Genomic DNA, 21605 nt, shown 5'->3' with positions numbered 1-21605 from the left:
CCATGGCAAAAAACAACAAGATATACTTTGAGTCTGAACGTCCATTCCATGCGTGTTTGTGGGCAACACCCGGGGAGATTAAGAACCCTTCTTTCAAACTTCCATCAAATCAAATCAAATCTTATTTATCATGTGCACCGAATAAAACAGGTGTAAACCTTAATGTGAAATGCTTATGCTCGAGAAACAGAGCTAAGAAAATATCTACTGGGGGCCTCCCGAGTGGCACAGTGGTCTAAGGCACTGCATTGCAGTGCTAGCTGTGCCACTAGAGATCCTGGTTCAAGCTCTGTCGCAGCTGTCCACGGCCCGGGAGAGCCATGGGGCGGCGCACAATTGGCCCAGCGTCGTCCGGGTTAGGCGAGGGTTTGGCCGGCAGGGATGTTCTTGTCCCATCTCGCACTAGCGACTCCTGTTGTGGGCCGGGCGCAATACATGCACAGTGTTTCCTCCGACACATTGGTGCACCTGTAGCGTATCATCCGCAACATCGAGTCACTGGTACTTCTTGCTTTAGTTTTTGCATGTAAGCAGGAAATCAGGAGGATATAATTATGGTAATATTTGCCAAATGGAGGGCGAAGGAGAGCTTTGTATGCGTCTCTGTGTGTGGAGTAAAGGTGGTCTAGAAATGTTTTTCCTCTGGTTGCACATGTGACATGCTGGTAGAAATGAGGTAAAACTGATTTAAGTTTGACTGCATTAAAGCTGCCGCCACTAGGAGCACCGCTGAGTGCTAAAGTTAGTTGAGTGCGGTCTTAGTGCCAGCATCAGTTTGTGGTGGTATATAGACGGCTATGAATAATATAGATGAGAACTCTCTTGGTAGATAGTGTACCTCATAATAAGCTTTAGACCACACTACCTCAGGTGAGCAATATCTCGAGACTTCTTTAAAATTTGCCCTGGCGATACACAGAAAAACAAGCCAGCTCTATATTATCCATGTCGTCGTTCAGCCAAGACTCGGGGAAACATAAGATATTACAGTTTTTCATGTCCTGTTGGTTGGATAGTCTCGACCGTAGATCACAGAGTTTGTTTTCCAGTGATTGCACGTTGGCCAATAGAACCGATGGTAATGGTGACTTACTCACTCGCCTACGAATTCTAACAAGGCACCTCTTTCCTCGGTATCTCCGCCTTTTCATCACGCGAATGACGGGGATTTGGATCTGTTCTCCGTAAAGCAGTAAATCCTTCGACTCATTAAATAAAAAAATCTTCGTCCAGTTCCGATGTCCAGAAGCTCTTTTCAGTCATAAGAGACAGTATAAGTCACTTTATGTACATAATAAGTTACAAACAATGCGAAAAAAAACTAACAAAACAGCACAGTTGGTTAGGAGCACGTAAAATGGCAGCCATCCCGTCTGGTGTGTGCAGTGGGCTTGTGTGTGTGTGTCCAGTGGGCCAGTGTGTGTCCAGTGTGTGCCTGTCTGTGTGTGTGTGTGCCTGCGTGTCCAGTGGGTGCCTGTCTGTTTGTGTGTGTGTGTGTCCAGTGGGCCAGTGTGTGCGTGTTGGTGGGTGTCCAGTGGGCCAGTGTGTGCCTACGTGTGTGTGTGTGTGTCCAGTGGGCCAGTGTGTGCCTACGTGTGTGTGTGTGTGAGTGTGTGTGTGTGTCCAGTGGGCCAGTGTGTACCTGTCGGTCTGTGTCTGTGTGTGTGTGTGTGTCCAGTGGGCCAGTGTGTACCTGTCGGTCTGTGTCTGTGTCCGTCCAGTGGGCCAGTGTGTGCCTGTCTGTATGTGTACATGTCCAGTGGGCCAGTGTGTGCCTGCCTTTGTGTGTGTGTGTGTCTAGTGGCTGCCTGCCTGCATGTGTGTGTGTGTCCAGTGGGCCAGTGTGTGCCTGCCTGTGTGAGTGTGTGCCTGTGTGTGTGTGTGTCCAGTAGGCCAGTGTGTTCCTGTGTGTGTGTGTGTGTGTGTGTGTGTGTGTAAAGTGGGCCAGTGTGTTCCTGTTTGTGTGTGTGTCTGCCTGTGTGTGTCCATCAGTTATTGGAGGCTGGGGGAAGGAACCCATACGCACAGAGCTGAAGGGCATTATAAAAATATGCCATGACCCAAACATTGAAAATTACACACAGAGAAATGGGGTAAAAACAAAAATAGGACCCTAATGTAAACACCCAGCCCTAACCTAAATCTAAATTTAGGACCATCGTACACGCAAGTAACATACTGAATTCCTTCATTTCCACACATCTTTACAACTCTTAGAGATAGTGTCTGGGAAACTACAGAGCCATAGATAGACCTATCTATCAATGTTTTATGAATAGGTATGAACTCATCAGACAGGGATGTTAAATCAGGGACACTGACCGACCCACTGCTGCTATCTCATCAGTTCTCCCTTATCTGTCTGAACTACAGTGAAAAAAAACACTGCTCACAAGCACACTGCAAACCTGCCAATGTACTGGGTTGCATGGCAACGTCTTAGAAACATGATTCAGTGGGAGACGCAGTGTGGCCGAAGTTGATAACAGGCCACACAAGTCAATCTCTACCAAAATACAACACAATCATAATCAATCGTTCATCTAACAAAATGTAAGCACACCAGCTTGTAGAAGAATACAATATATGCATGGCAAGCTTGAAAACTGTCGAAGGAGAAGCTGAGAGAAATGGATGAAAAGAAATACAAAAAACGATATATTGTTGGCAGCAGCAGCGTCTGTCCAATTGATAATTTCATTGGGAGATAGTGGGGTTAGTTGAGCCATTTTTTACATATAGCATAATTCCGTCAAGGGAAATATCCATACGCACAAAAAGCTTATTTCTCAAAAATGTTGTGCACAATTTGGTTTACATCCCTGTTAGTGAGCCTTTCTCCTTTGACAAGATAATCCATCCAATTGACAGGTGTGGCATATCAAGAAGTTGATTGATTAAACAGCATGATCATTATACAGGTGCACCTTGTGCTGGGGAAAATACAAGGCCACTAAAATGTGCAGTCGTGTCACACAACACAAAGCCACAGATGTCTCAAGTTGAGGGAGCTTGCAATTGGCATGATGACTGCAGGAATGCCCCCCAGAGCTGTTGCCAGATAATTTTATGTTAATTTCTCTACCATAAGCCACCTCCAACGTCACTTTTGAGAATTTGGCAGTACAGTGGTTTGCGAAAGTATTCACCACCCTTGGCATTTTTCCTATTTTGTTGCCTTACAACCGGAAATTAAAATTGATTTTTGGGGGGTTTGTATCATTTGATTTACACAACATGCCTACCATTTGGAAGATGCAAAATATGTTTTATAGTGAAACAAACAAGAAATAAGACAAAAAAACTTGAGCATGCATAACTATTCATCCCCCCCAAAGTCAATACTTTGTAGAGACACCTTTTGCAGCAATTAAAGCTGTGTGTCTCTTGGGGTGTGTCTCTATAAGCTTGGCACATCTAGCCACTGGGATTTTTGCCCATTCTTCAAGGCAAAACTTCTCCAGCTCCTTCAAGTTGGATGAGTTCCGTTGGGGTACAGCAATCTTTAAGTCATACCACAGATTTTCAATTGGATTGAGGTCTGGGCTTTGACTAGGCCATTCCAAGACATTTAAATGTTTCCCCTTAAACCACTCGAGTGTTGCTTTAGCAGTATGCTTAGGGTCATTGTCCTGCTGGAAGGTGAAACTCTGTTGAGGGTATGGCTTAAAGTGGTCATATGGACAGATACTCCAATCTCTGCTGTGGAGCTTTGCAGCTCCTTCACAGGGTTTTCTTTGGTCTCTTTGTTTCCTCTCTGATTAATGCCTTCCTTGCCTGGTCAGTGAGTTTTGGTGGGCTGCGCTCTCTTGGCAGGTTTGTTGTGGTGCCATATTCTTTCAATTTTTTAATCATGGATTTAATGGTGCTCTGTCGGATGTTCAAAGTTTTGGATATTTTTTTTATAATCAAACCCTGATCTGTACTTCTCCACAACTTTGTCCCTGACCTGTTTGGAGAGCTCCTTGGTCTTCATAGTGCTGCGTGCTTGGTGGTGCCCCTTGCTTAGTGGTGTTGCAGACTCTGGGGTCTTTCAGAACAGGTGTATATATACTGAGATCCTGTGACACTTAAATAAAGTCCACCTGTGTGCAATCTAACTAATTATGTGACTTCAGATGGTAATTGGTTGCACCAGATCTTATTTAGGGGCTTCATAGCAAAGGGGGTGAATACATACGCACGCACCATCTTTCTGCCATCATCTCATGTTTCAGCATGATAATGCATGCACACAATTCCTGGAAGCTGAAAAAAGTCCCAGTTCTTTCATGGCCTGCATACTCACCAGACATGTCACCTACACCCATTGAGCACATTTGAGATGCTCTGGATCGACATGTACAACAGCGTGTTCCAGTTCCCGCCAATATCCAGCAAGTTAGCATTAAAGAGGAGTAGGACAACATTCCACAATCAACAGCCTGATCAACTCCATGCAAAGAAGTGTTGAGCTGCATGAGGCAAATGATGGTCACACCAGATACTGACTGGTCTTCTGATTCATGCCCCTAACTTTTTTTTTAAGGTATCCGTGCACATCTGATTTCCCAGTCATGTGAAATCCATAGATTAGGGCCTAATTAATTTATTTTAATTGACAGATTCCCTTACATGAACTGTAACTCACTAATATCTTTTAAATTGTTGAATTTTTTACCATGTATTATCAGTTACCAGTTTTAAAACCATGTCTATTTTTATTTCCTAAACAATTCAACAATCACTTATTTGTCTTTTCATGATTTTAAGCATATTTTAAAACATGCTTAACACCTTACAAACACTTCGTACAAAAAAAATGAAAGAACAAACTTTTAACATAGGCCAGGCTCTGTTGTTACCGCATATACCAGCAATAATGCCTTGCATTACATGTGGGAAGAAAACACCAATTTGCTCAACTTGTCATTGGCTCATTGCCCAAAGACAAACATTTTGACAATATGAGCCCACACAGCTGCAAGGATGCACTTTCATGCTAGGTTTAAAACCCTGATATTTAAGCTTATAGAGACCCCAACTGATGTATAACACATTCAATTCATTTGACTTGGAGAAAATCTGATTTTTGGACCTAGCTTACCACTTTTTCAAAGTGGTTTCTTCCTTCACAGACACCATGAAATTATGACCTCTTCCTAAATAATTGGTCAAATTATTAATTTTGTGTATGGTTTTCTAGAAACAAGATTGGCTCAACTTACCCCACTCTCCCCTATCGGTATTATCTTTGTGTGACTTTCCTGTCACAAGCAAAGGCAAAACATCATTGAAGGGAAAAAAATATATCATTTTCTGATTCAAGTATTATAATTACAAGTATTATTTATTATTATGATCCATTTCATATGAAGCCTTTGTTTCATTGTATTAATTAAGAACACATTTTTGTTAGTTAAACCAAGAGCAACAGACCTGACTCCAACAGGGAACCTCCTCTCTCCATTTCCAAAACCCTCCTCCCTATCTCCAATCCCATCTCCAGGCGTGCGAAACAGAAAACAGCCTTTGGACTTTAAAAGGCTTGAGTAAAAAGCTAATGTTTTGATCAAATTCCAGACGTTTAAAAATAGTTGCTGGGAGAAGTGGAGCCGGAGCCCAGGCAAAGTGAGGGGTATGCCAGGCAGAGCCCATAACTCTAAAATACTGGAACAGCCAGAGCCAGAGTCTCACAAATGGCAAGGGCCCCATGTTGTACTGTGACCAATGGAGGGAAACGGACAAGCACCACGTCTGTGTTTTGTCTAACTGCTGATGGATGTCTTGCCTGATATGTTCTGTTTTTGAACAGATGTGCTGGACGTCAGAGAAATGGAGCATGAGAGAAATGAACCCGTAGATGTGTTGTGGACTTATTCATCAAGTATATTATGTACTTTTCCATAGGTGATTTGACTACGGGTGATAATGTACATGGAGCTGGTGTGATGATGGCTCACTGCTTTGTATGTAGGAGTGTGCATGTGTTTATGTGAGCGTGTGCATGCACAATGTTTCTGTGTCTGTGGGAAGCGGTCTCTACCCATGAAGAGGTGATGCTTGAAGTCAGATGGATAGAATGGTAAATGAGTAGGCGGAACGCTTCTCCAAAGTACCTTCTACTCCCATCACTGACATGTTGTCATGCATGAAAATAGAGTCCGACTCCACCCCTCCCCCCCACACACAAACACACACACACAGTAATAAATCGTGCTTGCTTTAGCTAGAGACCTAGGTGCTTCTGAACCAAACACTGTTGTCATTTTATACTATGAGTAGCCAGCATTCATTCAAAATGAAGCACAGAGATCCACCTATAAAGGACTAAGTCTACTGGGCCATTGCATTTCAAATCTGACAGGATGGACTGAAGGACTGAAACGTAGCTACACCAAACAAGGCAAAAGAAGTATCCAACACTAACTACTTCCGGTCGTAAGCTTAGACCCTTGGCCTACGATTACAGAACACACTTGCTCTACATTTGCATGACCAGTGCAAACTAGCTAACATTCTGCATCCTGCACAGGAGCCGGGACTTCCGCTGCTAACAGAGAGAATGTAGGAGAAGGAATCGGGGAGGAGAGGGAGAGGCTGTCTCAAGAGAGGAGGTGTGCAGGGTTGTTTTGCACAACTTGGCCCTGGCCACCATCACACTGCCATATATGGCAGTGTTTCTCCCCACTGGCACATCGCACCCAGTGCTGCTGGTGAGCAGAGCGGTCACATTTACAGACAAATCGGACAGAAAATCTGCCTCCTCCAAGTCAGAGCACAGCTGGAGCTAAGCAGAAGTGCCATGGAAGACTGAATTTCCCACACAACTGGAGACAGGAGGAGAGAGAGAGAGAGAGAGAGAGAGAAGGAAAGAGAGGAAGAAGGGAAAGGGGACAGGGCAGAGAAAGGGAGATGAGAGTCAAAAGAGAAATGAATGTGGAAACAAATACAAGCAGAGATTAAAACTGGTCCACAGATCATGAGAAGTGGATTCATATTTTGCACCACTTACAGGCAATTGCAGAAGTGTAACTTCTGGGATAAGAGCCTCCAAGTTCTGTGCTTTGCAATGGCTTCACTGTGATGTCGGCCCCTAGATAACACTCTACCATTAATCTTGAACAAAGTACACAAACTTCAACACATCAATTCAAACAATGTGTCTCCTATCCACAGAAACATCCTAATTATCAATCAGTAAAGTCATCTTGTTGGCACTAACCATAACATGGCGCTACAGCAAAGAGAAGGGAGAATGGCAGTCTGCTACTAAACATTTACCCAATCAATTACTCAAATCTATTCTCAATCCCCAAACAAAGCCCATTGATGATATTCCTTCCTTCAGATGGCACCACCTATGCCAGCCAATGCTAAACTCAGACCATACAAAAGTACAGACCCAGAAATCAATGGTGCCATTTCCATGAGTGTGGTTCCACTCAAATTAACCCACATATATAAATAATCAAAACAAGCAGGCAACTAATAGTAACGCAGCGGTAGTTGCACTGGCAGTATGTCAGTGAATACATACAAACAGTATATGGACTTTCTAGGGCATCTGCATGTTTTAACAAGAATGAGATGAAACCTCCAACAGGCATTTAGCACCAGAGAGAAGAAGTTTGATTGACATTGTAATGCCGTCGGGGGTACGCCAAATAAAAATGTCATTCACATAAAAAATGTATACAGGTTGTGGCCAAAAGTTCTGAGAATGACACAAATATTAATTTTCACAAAGTTTGCTGCTTCAGTGTCTTTAGATATTTTTGTCAGATGTTACTATGGAATACTGAAGTATAATTATAAGCATTTATTAAGTGTCAAAGGTTTTTATTGACAATTACATGAAGTTGATGCAAAGAGTCAATATTTGCAGTGTTGACCCTTCTTTTTCAAGACCTCTGCAATCCGCCCTGGCATGCTATCAATTAACTTCTGGGCCACATCCTGACTGATGGCAGCCCATTCTTGCATTCAGTTTGTCAGAATTTGTGGGGTTTTGTTTGTCCACCCGCCTCTTGTGGATTGACCACAAGTTCTCAATGGGACTAAGTTCTGGGGAGTTTCCTGGCCATGGACCCAAAATATCGATGTTTTGTTCCCCGAGCCACTTAATGATCCCTTTTGCCTTATGGCAAGGTGCTCCATCATGCTGGAAAAGGCATTGATCATCGCCAAACTGTTCCTGGATGGTTGGGAGAAGTTGCTCTCAGAGGATGTGTTGGTACCATTCTTTATTCATGGTTGTGTTCTTAGGGAAAATTGTGAGTGAGCCCACTCCCTTGGCTGAGAAGCAACCACACACATGAATGGTCTCAGGATGCTTTACTGTTGGCATGACACAGGATTGATGGTAGCGCTCCCCTTGTCTTCTCTGGACAAGCTTTTTTTCCGGATGCCCCAAACAATCGGAAAGGGGATTCATCAGAGAAAATGACTTTACCCCAGTCCTCAGCAGTCCAATCCCTGTACCTTTTGAAGAATAACAGTCTGTCCCTGATGTTTTTCCTGGAGAGAAGTGGCTTCTTTGCTGCCCTTGTTGACACCAGGCCATCCTCCAAAAGTCTTCACCTCACTGTGCGTGCAGATGCACTCACACCTGCCTGCTGCCATTCCTAAGCAAGCTCTGTACTGGTGGTGCCCCGATCCCGCAACTGAATCAACTTTAGGGGACGGCCCTGACGCTTGCTGGACTTTCTTGGGCGCCCTGAAGCCTTCTTCACAACAATTGAACCGCTCTCCTTGAAGTTCTTGATGATCCGATAAATGGTGAATTTAGGTGCAATCTTACTGGCAGCAATATCCTTGCCTGTGAAGCCCTTTTTGTGCAAAGCAATGATGACGGCACGTGTTTCCTTGCAGGTAACCATGACTGACATAGGAAGAACAATGATTCCAAGCACCACCCTCCTTTTTAAGCTTCCAGTCTGTTATTTGAACTCAATCAGCATTACAGAGTGATCTCCAGCCTTGTCCTCGTCAACACTCACACCTGAGTTAACGAGAGAATCACTGACATGATGTCAGCTGGTCCTTTTTTGGCAGGGCTGAAATGCAGTGGAAATGTTTTTGGGGGATTCAGTTTATTGGCATGGCAAAGAGGGACTTTGCAATTAATTGCAATTCATCTGATCACCCTTCATAACATTCTGGAGTATATGCAAATTGCCATCATACAAACTGAGGCAGCAGACTTAGTGAAAATTAATATTTGTGTCATTCTCAAAACTTTTGGCCACGAGTGTATGTATATATACAGTGGGGCAAAAAAGTATTTAGTCAGCCACCAATTGTGCAAGTTCTCCCACTTAAAAAGTTGAGAGAGGCCTGTCATTTTCATCATAGGTACACTTCAACTATGACAGACAAAATGAGAAAAAAAAATCCAGAAAATCACATTATAGGATTTTTAATGAATTTATTTGCAAATGATGGTGGAAAATAAGTATTTGGTCAATAACAAAAGTTTATCTCAATACATTGTTATATACCCTTTGTTGGCAATGACAGAGATCAACCGTTTTCTGTAAGTCTTCACAAGGTTTTCACACACTGTTGCTGGTATTTTGCCCTATTCCTCCATGCAGATCTCCTATAGAGCAGTGATGTTTTGGGGCTGTTGCTAGGCAACACAGACTTTCAACTCCCTCCAAAGATTTTCTATGGGGTTGAGATCTGGAGACTGACTAGGCCACGACAGGACCTTGAAATGCTTCTTATGAAGCCACTCCTTCGTTGCCCGGGCGGTGTGTTTGGGATCATTGTCATGCTGAAAGACCCAGCCACGTTTCATCTTCAATGCCCTCGCTGATGGAAGGAGGTTTTCACTCAAAATCTCACGATACATGACCCCATTCATTCTTTCCTTTACATGGATCAGTCGTCCTGGTCCCTTTGCAGAAAAACAGCCCCAAAGCATGATGTTTCCACCCCCATGCTTCACAGTAGGTATGGTGTTCTTTGGATGCAACTCAGCATTCTTTGTCCTCCAAACACGACAAGTTGAGTTTTTAACCAAAAAGTTATATTTTGGTTTCATCTGACCATATGACAGTCTCCCAATCTTCTTCTGGATCATCAAAATGCTCTCTAGCAAACTTCAGACGGGCCTGGACATGTACTGGCTTAAGCAGGGGGACACGTCTGGCACTGCAGGATTTGAGTCCCTGGCGGCGTAGTGTGTTACTGATGGTAGGCTTTGTTACTTTGGTCCCAGCTTTCTGCAGGTCATTCACTAGGTCCCCCCATGTGGTTCTGGGATTTTAGCTTGTGATCATTTTTACCCCATGGGGTGAGATCTTGCGTGGAGCCCCAGATCGAGGGAGATTATCAGTGGTCTTGTATGTCTTCCATTTCCTAATAACTGCTCCCACAGTTGATTTCTTCAAACCAAGCTGCTTACCTATTGCAGATTTAGTCTTCCCAGCCTGGTGCAGGTCTACAATTTTGTTTCTGGTGTCCATTGACAGCTCTTTGGTCTTGGCCATAGTGGAGTGTGACTGTTTGAGGTTGTGGACAGGTGTCTTTTATACTGATAACAAGTTCAAACAGGTGCCATTGATACAGGTAACAAGTGGAGGACAGAGGAGCCTCTTAAAGAAGAAGTTACAGGTCTGTGAGAGCCAGAAATCTTGCTTGCTTGTAGGTGACCAAATACTTATTTTCCACCATAATTTGCAAATAAATTCATAAAAAATCCTACAATGTGATTTTCTGGATTTTTTTTCTCATTTTGTCGTCATAGTTGAAGTGTACCGATGATGAAAATGACAGGCCTCTCATCTTTTTAAGTGGGAGAACTTGCACAATTGGTGGCTGACTAAATACTTTTTTGCCCCACTGTATATATTTATTTATTTTTACATATTTTCAAACAGACCATTTATATTTTCCAACGGGGCTATACATTTGGCTGAGGTTTATATCCTCGCCTGAGAAGTGTCGTTTCACTGCCAAAAATAAAATGACACCATACAATGTTCATATAACAACACAATGTCAAATACAGGTAGCTTAAAAGGTAGCCACTTTTACAACATACGGGAGTGCGCTGGTTATCAATAGGCAAAGTATTGACATGTTTTTTGTAATTGAGAGACGAGCTTAAAGTTCTTTACTGACCATCATTTTCACTTGTCTGAATGCTTGCATGATGAAGAGTTTCTCACATGACTGGCCTATCTGGGTGATGTTTTTTCTTGCCTGAATGATCTGAATCTAGGATTACAGGGCCTCTCCGCAACTATATTCAATGTGTGGGACAAAATTGAGGCTATGATTAAGAAGTTGGAGCTCTTCTCTGTCTGCATTATCAAGGACAACACACAGGTCTTTCCATCATTGTATGATTTTTGTTGTGTGCAAATGAACTCAAGCTTACGGACAATGTCAAATGTGATATAGAGAAACACCTGAGTGAGTTGGGTGCGCAATTACGCAGGTACTTTCCAGAAATGGATGACACAAACAACTGGATTCGTTATCCCTTTCATGCCCTGCCTCCAGTCCACTTACCGATATCTGAACAAGAGAACCTCATTGAAATTGCAACAAGTGGTTCTGTGAAAATTGAATTTAATCAGAAGCCACTGCCACATTTCTGGATGGGCTGCGCTCAGAGTATCCTGCCTTGGCAAATCAGGCTGTTAAGACACTGATGCCCTTTGCAACCACATACCTATGTGAGAGTGGATTCTCGGCCCTCACTAGCATGAAAACGAAATACAAGCAAAGAATGTGTGGAAAAAGATTTAACACAGAATCTCCAATACAACCCAACATTGTAGAGTTATGTGCATCCTTTCAAGCACACCCTTCTCATTAACCTGTGGTGAGTTATTCACAATTTGATGAACAAATAAGGTTTTATATGTAAGATGGTTAAAATAAAGAGCAAATTGATTGATTATTATTATATTATTATTTGTGCTCTGGTCCTCTTAGAGCTCTTTGTCACTTCCCACGAGCCGGGTTGTGACAAAAACTCACTCTCATTCTTATGTTTAATAAATTTATTTTATAGTGTGTGTGTGTGTGTGTGTGTGTGACAGGCTTACAATGATGGCAAAAAACACAATTTGAGAGTGCACTGACACTGGTGCTAGATGGGGTATGCAGCTGGAGGTTTAATGTTTAAAGGGGTACAGGACTATAACGAGTTTGGGAAGCTCTGGACTAGTGTAACCAATGCACTTTGACACATTTAATTGAGATGTTGCGAGTTCAGCTTGATGTCAATCGTTTTTTAGTCTCTCTCGCCAGACTCTGAGTGCTCCGCATGCTTCACAGCGACAGTGAGAAGAGACTAATCGTTTATATAATTCCATCATTTGCAAGTTGTCACTCACAGCGGAAGCTTGAAATTGAAGCTGTGTCGAGTCTGGCTGTCACATTTGAGACGTGAGAATTGAAAAAAATAGTTATGTCATACCAGGACAATTCCACGACAATGGAACTGCGCTGAGACTCAGATTTGTAATACTTAAAAAGTATGCCAAACAAAAAACATTGATTTAAAAGTTTAAGAAAACATACAACTATATGCACATGGACATTTGTTTTTTAAACATACACTGAACATTTTATAAAAACATTTACTGGAAGAACTGTGCAGATTCAAATTTTGGCAACATAATTAAAATCTCCCTCAGTTTGTGTCCACCTTTTCCCAAAACAATATCTGATCTGAATGAAGATTCAACTATGTCTGCAGAAAGAATGGGGTGTCAGGTATGACATGACAAATTGACTTTGATCAAATCTCTTTTGGGTATTAAACTACACTAAGTGAAGTAGATTTACACCCAGTAACATAATTGCAAGAAAAACAAGACCAACAAAAAAACAAGACCACATTTTCTTGGACCATACCAAATCTGAACCAATTATACATGTCTATGTTTCACAAGTTTGGACAAAGTACAGTACAGAACAGTAGAGTTAAGTTCAGTACAGCAGAGTATAGTTCAGTACAGTACATTATAGTGTACTCAACTCGTGTACACTGTCCAAACTTGTAGCCAATTCAATAGCCGAAATTACATTACAATTTTTTGGGGAAAACCTGTTACTGATTTGATAACCTAATTACGTTTTTTTATTAATCACTTAATAATTCATAAACAAAATCGATATCAAAAACACTAATTGACAGGTCTACCTTCACTTGTTACTTCTGTGAACGTGTATTATCCTCCCTCCCCATGACAGAGAAATATTAGAAAATATCTTAAAAGGTATGTGTTTTTTTTGCAAAAATAATTCTCAAGGCACAAGGCAATGTTTCTTTAAAAAAACTAACAGAAGGCAGAATAATTTCTCAGAAACTAAATATGTGTTGATATTAGTTGTCAGGGGTCTTCACTTCAACATTATTGTGTTTTGATGTATTAATAATACCTTTCAAGACTTTCTGGATGTTTTCTAAGACCCCTTTTCCATCTGTTGGAACTGAAATCAAAGCCTTTGCTTAATCCACATTTTTAGGATGGAAAATGCTTGAAAAATGTATATATACTTTAATAAAATATATATTTTGACTCTTAGCTTCCATTTGACATTTTCCTACAAACTTCAAGTTGGTGCTCAGGGGTCCTTTTACATGGAAATGACCATCAGCTGCCTATTCTGGCTGCAATAATGATATCAATGGTTATCTAACAATTATGTATACAGTGGGCATCATAAGTTTACACCCCCCATGTATTTTTTCACATTTTGTTGCATTACAAAATTACATTGAAATAGATCTAATTGGGATTTTTTTGTCATTGAGCTACACAAAATACTCCATAATGTCAAAAGTGAAAAGAACATTTTACAAAGGTTTACAAATGAATACAAATTAAATAACTAAATTATAGTTGTTGCATAAGCCTAAATTAGTTCAGGAGTAAAATGTGGCTTAACAAATCACAAACTAATGGATTCACTTTGAAATAGAGATTTGACATGACTTATTGAATGACTACCACTTCTGTTAGTCAAGTACTGAGTTTGAACCACATATTCAACTACAAAGACCAGGGAGCTTTTTCGAAAGCCTCAAAGAAGGGCAGTGATTAGTAGATGGGTAACAATAACAAATCAGACATTGAATATATCTTTAAGCATGGTAAAGTTTAAATTATGTATTAAACCACCAAGACAACAAAGATACAGTCGTCCTTCTGAACTGAGCTGCAGGAAAGGAAGGAAACTGCTGAGGGATGCCACTATGAGGCCAATGGTGATTTTAAAACAGCTACAGAGTTAATTGACTGATGGGAGAAAATTGAGGATGGATCAAGACCATTGCAGTTACTCCACAATAATGACCTAAATGACAGTGAAAAGAACAATATACAGTACCGGTCAAAAGTTTGGACACACCTACTCATTCAAGGGATTTGCTTTATTTGTACTATTTTCTACATTGCAGAGTAATAGTGAAGACATCAACACGATTAAATAACACATATGGAATCATGTAGTAACCAAAAAAGTGTTAAACAAATCAACATAGATTTTAGATTCTTCAACGTTGCCACCCTTTGTCTTGAAGAGAGCTTTGCACAGTCTTGGCATTCTCTCAAACAGCTTCATGAGGAATGCTTTTCCAACAGTCTTGAAGGAGTTCACACATATGCTGAGCACTTGTTGGCTGCTTTTCCTTCATTCTGTGGTCCCACTCATCCAAAACCATCTCAGTTGGGTTGAGGTTGGGTGATTGTGGAGGCAAGGGAATCTGATGCAGCACTCCATCACCCTCCTTGGTCAAATAGCCCTTACACAACCTGGAGGTGTGTTTTGAGTCATTGTCCTGTTGAAAAACAAATGATAGTGGGACTAAGTACCAACCAGATGGGATGGCATATTGCTGCAGAATGCTGTGGTATCCATGCTGGTTAAGTGTGCCTTGATTTCTAAATAAATCACAGACAGTGTCACCAGCAAAGTACCCCACACCATCTCCTCCATGCTTTACGGTGGGAACCACACATGCGGAGATCATCCATTCATACACTCCTTGTCTCACTAAGATACAGCATTTGGAACCAAAATCTCACATTTGGACTCATCAGACCAAATGACAGATTTCCACCGGTCTCATGCCCATTGCTCGTGTTTCTTGGCACAAGCAAGTCTCTTCTTATTACTGGTGTCCTATAGAAGTGGTTTCTCTGCAGCTGTCATCAAGGCAAAGAGTGGCTATTTTGAAGAATCTCAAATATATTTGGATTTGTTTAACACTTTTTTGGTTACTAAATGATTCCATATTTGTTATTTCATAGTTGATGTCCTCACTGTTATACTATAATGTAGAAAATAGTCAAAATAAAGAAAAACCTGGAATGAGTCGGTGTGTCCAAACTTTTGACTGGTACTGTAAATATATACACATACATACATATATTCCCAAAACATGCATAATCTATGCAACAAGGCACTAAAGTTATACTGCAATAAAACACAGCGAAGGATTACTACGCTTTGCCTTTAGGCCAAAAGTATGTTTGGGGAAAATCCAACAACACATCATTGAGTACCTGCCTCCTTATTTTCAAGCATGGTGGTGGCTGCATCATGGTATGGGTATGCTTGATGTCGGCAAAGACTGGGGAGTTTCTCCGAATAAAAAGAAACGTAATGGACCTAAGCACAGGCAAAATCCTAGAGGAAAACCTGCTTCAGTCTGCTTTACACCAGACACGGGGAGAGGAATTCACCTTTAAGCAGGACATTAACCTACAACACAAGGCCAAATCTACACTGGAGTTGCTTACCAAGAAGACAGTGAATGATCCTGAGTGGCCAAGTTATAGTTTTGACTGAAGTCTGCTTGAAAATCTATGGGAAGAGTTTAAAATGGCTTTCTAGCCATGACCCCCAGCAATTTGACAGCACTTGAAGAATAAGGTACAAATATTGTGCTATTCAGGCGTGCAAAGTTCTTAAGAGACTTACCCAAAAAGAATCACTAGTGTAATTGCTTCCAAAGGTGTTTGGAATATGTATTGATTCAGGGGGGTGCATACTTATGTAATCAATGTATATTAGCATTTCATTTTTCATTAAAAAAAAACACATTGACAGAATATTGTGTAGATCTTGACAACAAAAAAAGAGCCACTTAAATCCATTGCAATCCCACAAAATGTGAAGAAATTCAAGGTGGGTGAATATTTGTGATACCCACTGTAGGTGCATATAGAAACAAACAAATTAAACAATATGTTTCTTTGACAACAACGAAACACTAATATCAGAAAAGAAATAAGTTACTGGTGTGAATCTGGCTTTGAAACTCAAATCAAACATTCATTTTGAGCCAGTGAGAGAGGAGAGGTGCAGTTAGATAAAGAGAATAGTGAAAGGGGAAAGTGCAGCCATTCAGAGGGACTTTGAGACCCATATATAGCTCCAACTATTTACTCAATGAGGTCATTTCCTTGAGGACAGTGAAAAGGCTGCAATCAAGTGTGCCTAGTTAGGCCTATCTCAAGAAATGCCCTCTCTTTCATGCTGCTAGCCCCGAGTGGCCGTTTTGGCGTTCAAGTTTCATATTTTAATGCCACGTGGTTATCAGTACAGTGGTTGATGCCGGTGACTGAAAACAGTTACACAGTCAGCACTGATGCTCTGCCAAATAAAGGGGATCAGTAAGGCTGGAGCCTGGAGAAAAATACTGCCATCAGTGATGTTTTACTTCAAGCCTCCATGATACAGTATAACGTGTCTAAGCTGATACAGAGCACTCCTGAAATTAAAAGGGTGTGCCCTGGGATTATATTAGATAGCAGTATAGGAGAAGGAGCAACAGAATACAGGAATGTTACTTTACTACACAGTTTTGCAGGTGAAAATGACTATCAACTTAGTTGACATTGCAAAATATGCCAACTGGGCAGGACTTTTCACACTAGCCAGCAATGTACTCAGTTCATGAAATATCTCAACTACAATTGTTATTGAAATAGTTCAAACATATAGCTAATCAAAGTTCAACATTTCTTTTGAACACTATAAAACACTAAGTGCATTCCATCCAATAAAGAAAAAATAAGTAACATTAATGGGTCAATTTGAAAGTGCCAGAGGGAGAAGAAAAAAAACAGCCAACACTGCAGATCAGATCCTGTTGACTGGCCTGAGTTTCCTACCCCTGAACCTGTCCTGAACACACCTCACTCTCTCAGCTGCCTGTTAAAAGCAGGCCATCTGATCCAGTTCACATTCTGAGATGGCAGAATGAATGCCATCTCATTCCTGAAGCTTTCCAGGAGACCTTAGTCAGTCTGCTGCAGTACCAGACAGGTCAGCAATAGTTGTCCTCCTCTATGTAGCCCAAACTAGTCTACATACACTCCTCTGATACGAGTTCCCTCCTATCCTTCCTTTTATTGGATAAATTGCACACTCCATTTAGGTGAATCACAATTCACTAGTACCCATTCAAATACATTCCATTTAAATGCTTTGAAACACTGCATTCTTCATCCTTTTACACACATTAAACACATTCAAGTCAACAGTCCTTCAGTCATTCATAAGATTCACACTGCTCAGTTGTGTAGTGAAACCTTGGCGGGGTAACTGACAGATCCCAGGCTGCATTCCACTGAGTGTGGGCCTAATTTCAAGTGGTAGTCAGTCCTACACTGCATCAGATCACATCAGGGATGGCCCTGTGATAAGAAACCCCCTTTGAAGAGCAGCTTGACATTCCTGAAACACTCCAGGGACATGTTTTAGGCCTACTCTCTATTTTAGACTATTATCTCTTATGTACATTGTGCAAAACAAGAAGCGTACGGGAAGAAAAACGTTTACAGGAAGTAAGGACATAAAAAAAAGGCCCAGGCATTGTTCTGCTGAGGCAACAAGTTCCATATCCAGGATAATTATATATAAGCAGCTGTTATAGGTGTTAATGGAGGTTGATGACTAAGTATGTGTGTGTTCATAATTTATCATTAGGCAATGTTTTTAAAGTGAACAGTGGATGGTATATCAGGAAAGGTCTGAATGTGAGAGCATGTAGAAACAGGTCTGACTACATTATTGCAATGCCTGATGCTTGCCTCTGTGCCTTCTTCATAGCAGACAATAACAGAAAGTGAGAGTTGGCCAAAAATGGCTTGGGAGGATACAGCCTGTTCAGTCCTACGCACTCCTCCCACTCAACTTCAGTCTAGAACAGTCATCAAGCTTTGATATCTCTCTCCTACTCCTTCTCAGGAAATAAACACTTTTCAGCTGAGGTTTCAGTCACTGCATATAAATTAGACCGATTATGCACTTTTAACAGATGGATTCTTAATTCAACCGGTACTGAAGAAGTTGAACTCCGGTTCAGAAACTGCTTGACATTTTTAATAGAGTCTGAGGGAGCTTCACCAGGAAACACTTCAAATCCTGAATGTGTAAATCATGAGTGTTTATGATCTTGGTGTGGCTATTTCAGGCTGGACCAACTATTAGGCTATCACAATAGGTTTCTGCAGAATGTTTTCAGGCCTATAAACAGATGACAGTCCTCTCGACATTCCACAGCAGTGAGTAGGCCTGTATTGGTAAACACTCCTAAAACGTTAATGTATTATTATCCTTTTAAACAGTTGGCTTGGGGCGAAAACCCACTCCTCTCTTTGGCAGTTACTACAACGCATCCGTTTGTAGACAAGGGCACGTGTGACATGCCGTTGGTACCCGTCTGGTGCCAAACATGACAATGTGGCGCATATCCCATACAAGTCAGTGGGCCAATCCCTTGATAGGCGGGAGATCGTTCAGGGACTTGACCGGAAGAAACGTTTCCATAGAAGTAGGCTAACCTTCAGGGCTATGCACATTTTCCAATAATCTTAAAACAGATTTAATGCAGTTAGCCTACAGCTATAGCTGTGTTGTCTGCTGCATCAGATGCCCTCATATCACGAGAAAAACATATGGCTCAACTATTTTCGATCCTTATACCCTTACATAGGCCTATGTTGCCTGGAATCCCGATGTTGAATTGCATGGAATTCTAAGTCAGGCAGAAATGAGCATTTGAATCAGGAACTATTAACATATAGGCTACACATTGTCACAGGATAGGCTACACATGATGCTGTAATAGGTGACAACTTAATGCTAAATAATAACGATGTGTTTAGAATTTGTGTTACTCTAAAATATAGTGTAACAGGCCTATTCTTTCTGAAGTAAATGTTGACCTGAATCATGAAAGGCTTGGTGGTGAGGAAGTTAGCTAAACCTTGCCCAATACCGCGCAGCCAGCGAATGATAGGATTTGGCTACAATGTCGACATCGGCAACATCAAAATTGATACATATTGGTTAAATGGCGTAAGAAGTCTACTGCTACAATGCATCATGTTGGTTGCTTCAAAGTGCGCGAAGGGAAAACAGAATAGGCCCTATTAATAATTAATAAAATATTAGCAGACTTACGAGTAAACTTTCCAAGTTTATCGCAGATCTTGGATCTTTGATCATGGCCTCCAGCTTTTTCAACCGGTTTTCCATCCTTCTCTCTGCACCAAGTGACATTTTTGCGATTGATTAATGCCCGTTTCTTTTACATATAAGACGAGCCTTATGAGAACTGTTTGGGTTTACATGGGGAAAAGTCTTTTTGTTCTTGGGCAATGGCCGTTGGCCTAGCAGCCTCCTTCTATAATCGCCTCGGAATTGCAGTATCCACAATGTAGAAAAAAAAAATAATCCACCATAAACCGAGAAGCGCAGCTCCGCAAATTTGCCAATTAGTCCGGAGATTTAGTTGAACGCAAATCAAGATATACATTTATAGTACCATATTCCATATGACTGTCCTCTGTGATCCACACCGCGATTAAGTTAGAATTTTAAGAAGATTCAGCAACAGGGCGTTTTCTTGCCCCCCTCCCTTCTCTTTTTGGGCGCTCCGATGTGCTATGCTTAAATTTAAAAAAATGTGTTTCCAAAACAGTCGAAAGTGTTTAAAATCCAACATTTGAAACACTCAAATTACATGGCTTTTGTAATTGCATCACTGTCATAAACAAATTGACAGAGTATGGCGTTCTCCAAAATAGCTTGAGCGATGAACAGTTTAAAAACGTTATACAATCAGCTCTTCTCATATGCAATACAGAACTATTTCGGTATGTATCCCTGCATGACGAAAAACTAAGGGTTGTCGGAATGTCTAACTGCAGTTAGCCACCGTGGATTCCTCGTACATACTCCACTTCCAGAGCTAGATCTCTCCTCCCTCCTCTGACATCAACACGCAGACACAGCCGCCTCATTTACCCATAAGCCTTCTCTGTCTCCTCAAATCAAGCTGCTGTTCAACGTGGGAAGCTGTATCATGAGGAATAATAGAGCTATGTGATGACTACTCTCCTAAAGTTTTACAAGTACATTCTTCACACTCAGTAATGATTCACCTGATTGACACATTCTTTCCACTTATGCCTCACCATCTCTTGATATTGTTATAATAGAAAAGTTTTTATGGCTGTGTGCAACGATCATGAAGTGTGCAACAAGTATGCTACTTCCAGATGATATCATAACCGCAAGTTAATAGATGTCGGAATATTAGTTGTTGTATTTAAATGTAACATCTGGCCTCCCAGCAGCGCCATCTGACTTCTGACATCAGTGTAGCGATTTGGGGGGCTAGCCAATTGGGACTTGAACAGGTGTCCCTCAAATGCCCCTGCGACTATCAATCGAACACATTGCAACAAGACATTTAAACCTCTTGACGGCTTGCCAGGTGTTGTACTAAGGTAGCTACAATTCTATGTTTAATTGGTCAGCGTTACACTATTGCAGTAGACATACTGTAGGCCTACACATACTACAATGCACTGTTGCTTATGTCCGTCCATTGATGTCGATGATGACATTTCTCCCAGTAATTATAATCTATGTGTGGTGTTGTTTTGATGCATTGTGTTTATGCCAATGCATGTAGCTGTTCAGGCGGATGTGAAACCCCCATGGTTTGCTACAGGAGGGGCTGATGTATTCAGCAATGGGAAGGGAGACCCCTGCTGGTGGGCTATTAAGGTGGGTGGGTAGTGCACAGTGGGGAAAGCGCCATAGGATGGCGCCATAGCCACAGGCACCTACTGTACATACCTGCAGTAGAGTATCAATATGCCACTGTGGTTGCACCAGTCTCGATGCTGTGTAGGCTGGTGCAGACTTTTTGCTGATTGCCACCCCAAGTGTTCTGTGATGCACAGTGGATGCTATGACACAATGTGTCCAATACATATTGTTGTGCTTATGCTCCACGTTGAGAGAAGGAATTCATGTGTGTGTGTATGTCTGTGGTTAAACAGATATTGACAAAGATGAAACAAGTTGGTGTGTGCCTCTATTTATTAGTCTCCATAAGCAATTCACTGAATAAAGCAAATACTGTTACAGCACAAAATTATTATTTTCAAAGCAATCTTGGCAACAAGTTATAGTAACAACTTCATAATAAAAAGACAACAGTTATATCCATTTCTTGCAGTTTTCTTCACTTTAATTAAATAATACTATAAAATGTACACAAAGGTTGATAATTCACCACTAGATAAAACATAGAAGGGGAAGGAGGATGTTTGTTGGTGGTGTAG

General features: G+C 41.3%; 1 protein-coding gene across 3 annotated transcripts in view; it reads right to left on the bottom strand.

Annotated features, from left to right (window-relative positions):
* Nucleotides 1–20248, bottom strand: part of rock2a (rho-associated, coiled-coil containing protein kinase 2a) — a 42146-nt gene extending 21898 nt beyond the window's left edge. For 2 of the 3 annotated variants that reach the window (XM_021574136.2, XM_021574137.2), the window contains exon 1: nucleotides 19429–20248. In XM_021574136.2, the coding sequence (XP_021429811.2) occupies nucleotides 19429–19527 (99 nt within the window). In that variant the 5' untranslated portion in view covers nucleotides 19528–20248. The remainder of the gene's footprint in view (nucleotides 1–19428) is intronic. The other variant, XM_021574138.2, reaches the window with a different exon arrangement.
* Nucleotides 20249–21605: the final 1357 nt, after the last annotated feature.

This window comes from Oncorhynchus mykiss, chromosome 19 (assembly GCF_013265735.2).
Source record: "Oncorhynchus mykiss isolate Arlee chromosome 19, USDA_OmykA_1.1, whole genome shotgun sequence".
Taxonomy (NCBI): Eukaryota; Metazoa; Chordata; class Actinopteri; order Salmoniformes; family Salmonidae; genus Oncorhynchus; species Oncorhynchus mykiss.
This window is presented reverse-complemented; position numbering and strand designations above follow the sequence as displayed.